Source organism: Amphibalanus amphitrite, unplaced genomic scaffold (genome assembly GCF_019059575.1).
Source record: "Amphibalanus amphitrite isolate SeventyFive unplaced genomic scaffold, NRLGWU_Aamphi_draft 000257F_arrow, whole genome shotgun sequence".
NCBI classification, from domain to species: Eukaryota; Metazoa; Arthropoda; class Thecostraca; order Balanomorpha; family Balanidae; genus Amphibalanus; species Amphibalanus amphitrite.
In genome coordinates, this window is record NW_024881752.1 from 118,383 (window position 1) to 126,060 (window position 7,678).

General features: G+C 44.5%; 1 protein-coding gene across 2 annotated transcripts; it reads right to left on the reverse strand.

Annotated features, from left to right (window-relative positions):
- Positions 1 to 524: 524 nt before the first annotated feature.
- LOC122386623 (coiled-coil domain-containing protein 63-like) lies at positions 525 to 7,189 on the reverse strand. 2 transcript variants are annotated; one of them, XM_043375983.1, is made up of 11 exons: positions 6,948 to 7,169; positions 6,370 to 6,419; positions 6,056 to 6,260; positions 5,465 to 5,633; positions 4,983 to 5,126; positions 4,541 to 4,722; positions 3,503 to 3,687; positions 3,065 to 3,354; positions 2,592 to 2,739; positions 1,540 to 1,783; positions 525 to 1,261 (listed from the first exon to the last, which is right to left on the reverse strand). In XM_043375983.1, the coding sequence occupies exons 3-11, from the start codon at positions 6,205 to 6,207 to the stop codon at positions 1,093 to 1,095; spliced, it is 1,683 nt and encodes a 560-aa protein (XP_043231918.1). In that variant the 5' UTR covers positions 6,208 to 6,260; positions 6,370 to 6,419; positions 6,948 to 7,169; the 3' UTR covers positions 525 to 1,092. The 2 variants fall into 2 exon arrangements, with proteins under 2 accessions (XP_043231918.1, XP_043231919.1); XM_043375984.1 differs by lacking the exon at positions 6,370 to 6,419 and having other exon boundaries at positions 6,948 to 7,189.
- Between the last annotated feature and the right edge of the window lie 489 nt (positions 7,190 to 7,678).

Sequence of the window (7,678 nt, forward strand, 5' to 3'; positions counted from 1 at the left end):
CCCCGGTCCACTCGCATCACGGGCCATTGGCAAACATCAGATTTTATCCGGCGCTAATCCATCTGGGCCGATTATTGGATTACGATGATATGTGTGTGGTGGCCGGCGGCCGGTTTCCGCTCGACCGCACGGCACGCCGCTGGACTTTGGGGTGGAGCAGCAGAGGCGGCGGAGGCGCGTGCACACACACACACACACAAACACGTCCCAACGTTCGACCGCACGGCCGAGGGGTGGTTTTTAGGGGAGCGGAGAAGGCTTTGGCGAATGCACACAATACATATGTAGACACCAGCGTTCTCCCAAGGAATTGCATCATGCTGGCATGGATAAGTTTTTTTGTCAATAATTTCTGTCGGAAATATTACAAACACATTTAACGTCTACATTGCATTACAATTAGCTCGTGGTAGTTTTGTCAAAAACTTATTTACAATATGTGTGCTATTGTTGTGGAAAAAAACGGTTTATTAATCTTTGGTATTGCTGGCATTATTCTTGTGCCAATTTGCATAAAAAGTTGGTGCTCATACAGGTATATTAGACAAAACCATTGACGATGAGCTACTAACTAAACATGAAGCTCACTTACCTCGGCATGATTATTGATCACCAAAGCCACCAGTAAACGATATAGACCACAATTAGTCAAAGTCAAAGCGATAAGGTAAAATGCATAGATCGAAGCATTAGCAAAAAGCATCATCGATCGTAACCAGATTTTAGATGAAAACATAGTTGAACGTAAGCCCCGATTAATGTTGCATGTTTCTTACATCCTCCTACCATCTGAGCCTCTATAGCTTCGGTGATCTTCGAAAGCATTGAACGGCAAAAACTAAGCAAAACAGCACACGACAAACCTGAAACTGTGATAAATGGCTAGTCACCTCCTATGCCTAAATTTCAAGCAAACTTAATCAGAATAAAACGACCATCGCAATAAAGTGCGCTTTTTAGATTTAAAAAAGAAATCACGCCACAATTTCACTTTCACGGCATGGTGTTTTAACCCTTCTGTTTACCAAGCACACTTAGGGCAACATGAAAAGAATCTTCTCCAAAACCGATCTTCCCCCCATTACCGCCACCTTAGACGATGGGTTTGGGTTTGGACGTCCCGTGAGCGCTGTTGTGGCGCTGGTGTTTCTTCTTCTTGTCTTGTGCGGACGCCTGTGCCGACTCGGCCTGCACTGCCATCTTCTCCTTGATCTGATCCTCGGTTAGCGGCACAGCATCACTCTCAGCTTCACTCTCGTCACTGCAAGGCGTCACAGGGACGTGAGATATCAGTTTAACGCAGATACTAAACGGTTTCAAATCATGGGAGGCAAATAAACTCGAGATTGTCATGTTGAAATCGGGATTACCAGTAAAATTCACCCGAACTTATTCACAAAGTACAAATCCTATCGATCCTGTCAAACTTCCTCTTAGAATACCCATCCTCGCCATTATCAGCCACCTACTCTCTCGTCTCTCCCCATTATCCGACACTTACCCTGGTTCAGCCATCTCTCCTCATTCCTTAGCACTTACCCCGGTGACGGCGCGGCCACCTTGATGTCCACTGCAGCCAGCTGCTGCGGTAGCAACATACGGCTGCTCTGCTGGCGAGCCGAGGCGATCGAGCCCGACGGAGAGTTCTCAGAGTCCTCCAGACCCTCGGCCGAGTCTCGGCGGAAGTCGATGAACTTGCGCACTCGCAGCAGGTCGTTGACGCGCTGCTCCACCATGGTCAGGTAGGTCATGATGTTGTTCTCAGTCACCTGCTGGTTGTCGCCTGTCGAGGAGGAAACGAATGATGTCGATCATGCCGCATTCATTGTTAGGGAATTGTAAAGCAGGCCTTGATTTTGTTCTTGCGACCATGAGTGGCCTGACTGATTGAGATGAGAATGGTTATCCAGAGCTTCAGATGTTTAGCGGTGCTCATTAACTGCAGGTTTTATAATAATGCATTAGTAATGTACTTTAGAGCATCATTTAAACGTGCAACTGCGATGTATAATATTTGTAAATCGATCGTAACGTAATTATGCGATATATTACGTTGCTCTCCCCTCTAACCATATGAGACATGTGAACCGTAAATCATATCTTTCAGAACCATTTTAAACGCTCTGACATTCCGGCGTAAAACTGTGAAGCAGAGTCCGTACCCGACCGGAAACGTCCCATCTCAAGAGATCGTCATTCAAAGGTCAGATACCATGGACGTTTCTACAGAACTCAATGGACAAGACATTTAAGCTGGACCACCGTCCACCAGTCATTCGACCACTGATGTGTTATAGGGCAAGGGCAACAAGTCACGAAATTGACATTGAGTTTCGTTGCGAGAAATGAGGATACGATTGATGAGACGAGATGTGACAAGTTCACGACAAGATCATCATTATAAATTCCCTTGACCACAGTGTTCTGTATTCTGGATAGAGCAGCGTATTCTGCAATCCGTAATAGTTTTCCGTGCCCGATTATTTTCACATGTAAGAAAAAATACTGTCAACTGTTAGCTTATTAGCCCCATTCCTTTGTAACACCAGCCCAGGCGTGCTAGCATGCAGCATTCTAATGTGATAACTCACCGAGCAGCTCGAGAATAGGCGACCGGTCGCACTTGGTCTCGGTGACGAGCTGATCCACGCCCTGGCAGAGCTGGCGCAGCAGCGCCTGGTACCGCTCCAGCGACTGTTCAGCCTGGTCCGCCAACTCGGCACTCTCCTGGGCCTCGCGCTGCGGAACACAGAGACTTTATAGGATCAACACATAACACAGGATTGGTCAGATGAGCCGGAAAGCCGGAAAGCCGGAATAACTTATCAGGAAGGAGAGATGTTCTGCCAAAATGAGGGACGTAAATATACTTTTCATTTCCTAGTTCTATGCATAACATGTCCGTCATATCTTTCGCTTATTCTGCCTCAAGCATTCGGTATTACGCTCTGAAAAGGTTAAATGTTGATGCAAAAGTTCGCAATTCGAGGAAACTTGATTTTCAAATGTATTATGTTGATCGGGAACGTTACGGCGCACCTGAAACTAAGCACGATCACCTCACCTCCAATTTCTGAATCTGCTCTTTCTTATTCTCCGTTTCTTCCACATCTTTCTGTTTCGTTTTCTCAATCTCGGCCTCGGTCATGGCGATCTGTTCCTGCAGCGTTTCTACCTCTGTGTTGAGCTCGTTAACGTAGTTAAAGAGTGCAAAGTTCTTATCCTCCATCTTGACGTACTGCGCTATCAGGTTATTAACGTCCGTTTCTCCCGCGATGTCTCGGATTTTACGGAATGCCTCGCGATAAGCCTGTACGGTTTCCTCAGCCGTCTTCTCCGCTGACTTCTCATGATCTAAGGGAGAGCACAAATGGTTGTCAGTAAGCGCACAAAGGGCTATGGCTATCGGCGAAACTCCCATAACAGTGCCAAGCAGACAAGGCATCGTTTAGACGCAAACAATGAATACATAATGCACGGCGCACGCTGTACATACTCTCACCTTTTTTCTTGAGCTTCTCCTCGTCCTCCTCGATCTGCCTCTCGTGCGCCTTTGTGGACATGAACTCCTTCAGCTTGTGGTCGTGGTCCAGCGTGCGCAGCAGGTCCTTCAGCTCCGTCATGTGTGCCACCGACTCCTTCGTGTTCCGATCCCGTAACGCCGCTGCCTTCGAATTCGCTTCATCGCTGATGAGGGAAGTGCAGCGGTTTTTATATTATTTTTGCTAATTATAATAAGCCTAATATTATCTGTTAAAACAAACGCGTCTAGAAAATTATCAACACCACAAGCCTAAGTTCATGAAATTAACATCACAAGTCTTCCACATACGGCGTGGCGATTACGGTTTTCATTATTTTTCATATTAAATTATCGGAGCTCACAGCAGGGTTGTGCTTGACTCATGAGTCGAGTCAGAAATTTGACTCAACTCTGACTCAAATGAGTCAGATTTGAGTCGAGTCGGATAAAATGTTGAGCTGTTGAGTTGAGTCAGAGTTGAGTCGGACAAAAATATTAAGGTGTTGAGTTGAGTCAGAGTTGAGTCAGTAAAATAACTTTTGACATTGAGTTGAGTCAAAAACATTTAGGAACATGAGTCAGCTGACTAAACTTTCTAGAAACAATATATAGTATAATTTTTCATTCTCCCCCGCTCAACAACTTAGGCCTGGCCCTGCTGTCGGATTTTTTCACCCCCCCCCCCCGCTCAACAACTTTTTTATCTGAGTCAATTTTGAGTCAACACACTTGACTCAACAAAAAATTTGAGTCAAGTTTGAGTCAACTCATATTTTCATTGAGCCGCTTGAGTCATGAGTCGAGTCAAGGGAAAAAATCAGCTCCTTGTTTGAGTCAGAGTTGAGTCAGGGCATTCTGAAGTTGAATGATGAGTCGAGTCGGCAAATTTTTTTGAGTCGAGCACAACCCTGGCTCACAGTATCGAATAACACTATTCCAAACGCAGAAATAAAACTTATCAAACCAGAACACATATATAAATGCAATGTTACAAGTAAGAGACGTTAAGATACGAACCGCTGGTCATAGGCCTGAGTGGCCTGGTCGATGATTTCCGACGTTTTCTGCTTGGTGGCGGCCAGCCGATCGATCAGCTTGTGGTACTGTTTGTTGAACGTAGCTCTTTCGATCAGCAAATGATCAATCTCAGAACGCAGGTTGTTGTTCTCAACCAGCATCGAGTTAAATTTCACATTTGTCTGCGAAGGAAAGGAAATATATAGAAACAACACGACAAATATTATAAAATACAAATCAAGTCATGTTTTTTTTTAAGCCGAAACTTTAGCTGGTATATGGAGCTACACGTTTCCGTTCGCTTTCCATAATATGTCTTTCCAAGACTTATCAGTCTATTTCGACGGTACACCTACCTGAATGACTTGAAAAGATGCTAAGATGGGTTATAATTAAATTATATGTTGTTCTGGATAAAAAAGATAAATTCTGCTGCACATACCGTGTAGAGCCTGTTATCGAGCCGCCGTGCCTTCTTCTGCAGCTGAAACTGTTTATTTCGAACCACGTCGTTGGCACCCCCTCGTTTGGCCTGTTTCGGTATCTCTCTTTCCACTCTCCGAATGCGACTCTCTATATCGGCCAACTGAAACAAAAGCACTTTTAAAATGTCGAAAGCTGTCCAGTGCACATGGACCTTCTAAAGGCTGAGTACGAGGTCTGTTCTATTTTACTTAATTCGACTTTCGAGAAACAGTAAATAATAATTCAAATATTGCTGAAGACCGGTTAAGCATAAAACGTTGGTCAAAGCTGCGAAATACAAACATTTAAACACAATGATTGTTGAGATTTTAGAACCATCGTTTATCGCATCTGTGTGAATCCTATCACGCATCTTTCATTTGGAACAAGTGCCGCGGTCTGCGTGCGCTATTTCTCCAGCTGGCTAAAGGAAACAAGTTGCCAAGTATCAGCCCTCACCTGCTGCTTTTCAGCCTCTATTTCATCCAGCAATTGCTTTTGCTTCCCAACGTAGGAGCTTAGCTTGTTTGAAGCTGCCTTATTCTTTCGTGAGTTGTAATTTGAATTAATGAGATTCATGTCGGTATCAATTTCCGCCTTCTCAGCCATCAAATTATCGATAATTCGCCTGAAATATGAGATTAAATGTAAGTACTATGATAATTTTCAAGGCAATAACGCGACTCAAGCAAACAGCATTCAATAAACGTCTTAAACGAATCCCAGAAAACGGGTGTTTGACCGGATATCTAAATGGATGTGTGTCGTAGATGGCACTCGGCAAGATTGCTACGCGCTAGTTGTGACTTGAGGCGTTCGGTATTGATCATTAAAGTCAATCGGTATGTTTGCAGAAGGAATCGTATACCTCAGTAAAAATTTGACTGTTACTTGAAGATTTATTATAAGACCTAGCACTCTTACGAATGAAGTCTACAATTAAGTGATGGGATTTTAAAATATAAAATGCCAGCGACTTCTGACTGAAAAAGCCGTCTATCTCAGCCATGACCGTCCGGGTCCGAAACTCCCGTCGTCTTTTGCTCTAACCTCTGTTTGCGGAGAACCGTCTGCGTCTCCTTGTAGTAGGCCTTCCTGTCATTGTCCATGATGCGGTACTGGCGCTGCAGTCGCGCCAGTTCTGTCTCAGTGATCCCCTCCAGCTCATTCTCCTCCAGCTCTGAGCGCTTCTTACGATCCATGGTTGTGACGATACCGCACAGGCGATGATGATGCTAAGCTAAGTCTTCAAACGCTGAAAATAAGTGAATAGTCATATTATACTTTTAGGAAATACAACCCAATACGCTCACTCATCACTATATTTCAGCATAGTTAAACACAACGCTCTACACCGTTCTTACCCTCCTTGCATCCTAAGCCGTATTGGTGTTGTTGAGACTTGAGAGCTGTGCTGCAGATATAGGACAATGTTGAGTAATGGGGTAAATAGTCATTATCAACCTCCAGTAATTTCCAACAAAAGGTTACCGGAGCGCCATTGAAGTAATGCTATTCTTTACACCTCGGAGATTCGATGCCCGGAAACGAAAGCGCAGCGTTGAGCGTAAGCGTACAATCGATCTGCGATCAGCGTACCCAAAGGCCGTGTTTCAGTATAGGAGCTATCCGGTACAGCCTACAGATTCAGGCGTTCCATGCTAACGCCATCTAGCGACAAGAACAAAATTATTTCTTACGGGAGGCCCACCCGTTTGAACGTAAAGGATAATGCAAGGACAAAACGATATAAATGGTTATTTCGATTCCTAAGATATTGCAGGTTTTTGAAGCATATGTAGGGGAACTTGGCTAGCAAACTCAAATGTTCACATAATGAGCAAATGCACATTTAGCAACGGCGAAAACGCGGTCAGTGCATACAGCTGGAGGACAGAGTTCAAAACATAACTTATGAAAGTAATGAAGAACTTAAGCTCACCTTCAGGCTTCAGTCTCCACCTCATCACATCATTCAGCCTATTCCAAAGCAATCACGGATTGCCATCGTAGATTATGACAGAAACTCATCGGCAATAATTTGGTGTCTTACCAGGCATACAAAATTGTTAAATAAATACCATTTAATGGCTAGTGTTTCGTTATATCGTTCGTTTACGTTTGCACAAAATGCGACCACAGCCAGCTGTTCACGCGTGCCCAACCGACGAACGCAATAACTCTGTTGCCTAGCAACGCCGTCGAGATCGACTACACCTTTGGACGAGCGAACCGCACGAACGTCAAAGGCTTTGGAAGGCCCGTGGCACGGTACAGTGTTCCTAGTATTACACTGGATAACAGAGCGTACATACACCCTGCATTTGATGGCATTGAGAGGATTGAACCACAAAGTTCACGTTTGAATGCGACTATTCTCATTGCAAGGCAATCATGCCCACCATCGTAACTGACATCCGGACTTTAAACGTCTCAGCTTTATGATAATCCCCCCCCCCCCCCGATTCCACGCAGATAACGAACTGAACACAAAATATATGACTCGCACGTGTTCAATATTTCATTAAAGTTTGTTAGCGAATATATACGTGGCAGCAAGCCGTATTCCTAAGAACGAAGTTCATCGTTATTTGGGGTATTACGTAGACAGAGCAGACCAGATGAAACGGTAATAACCATCTGCCAATAACAAGAGCGAACAGAGACATCCTC

Excerpts from the sequence above, each read along its gene's own strand:
- LOC122386623 (XM_043375984.1), bottom strand. The coding sequence starts at position 6,207 with ATGGATCGTAAGAAGCGCTCAGAGCTGGAGGAGAATGAGCTGGAGGGG. Across the intron at positions 5,634-6,055 it reads ACGGTTCTCCGCAAACAGAG|GCGAATTATCGATAATTTGA; the intron begins GTTAGAGCAAAA and ends CTCATATTTCAG. Across the intron at positions 1,262-1,539 it reads GTGGCCGCGCCGTCACCGGG|TGACGAGAGTGAAGCTGAGA; the intron begins GTAAGTGCTAAG and ends GACGCCTTGCAG.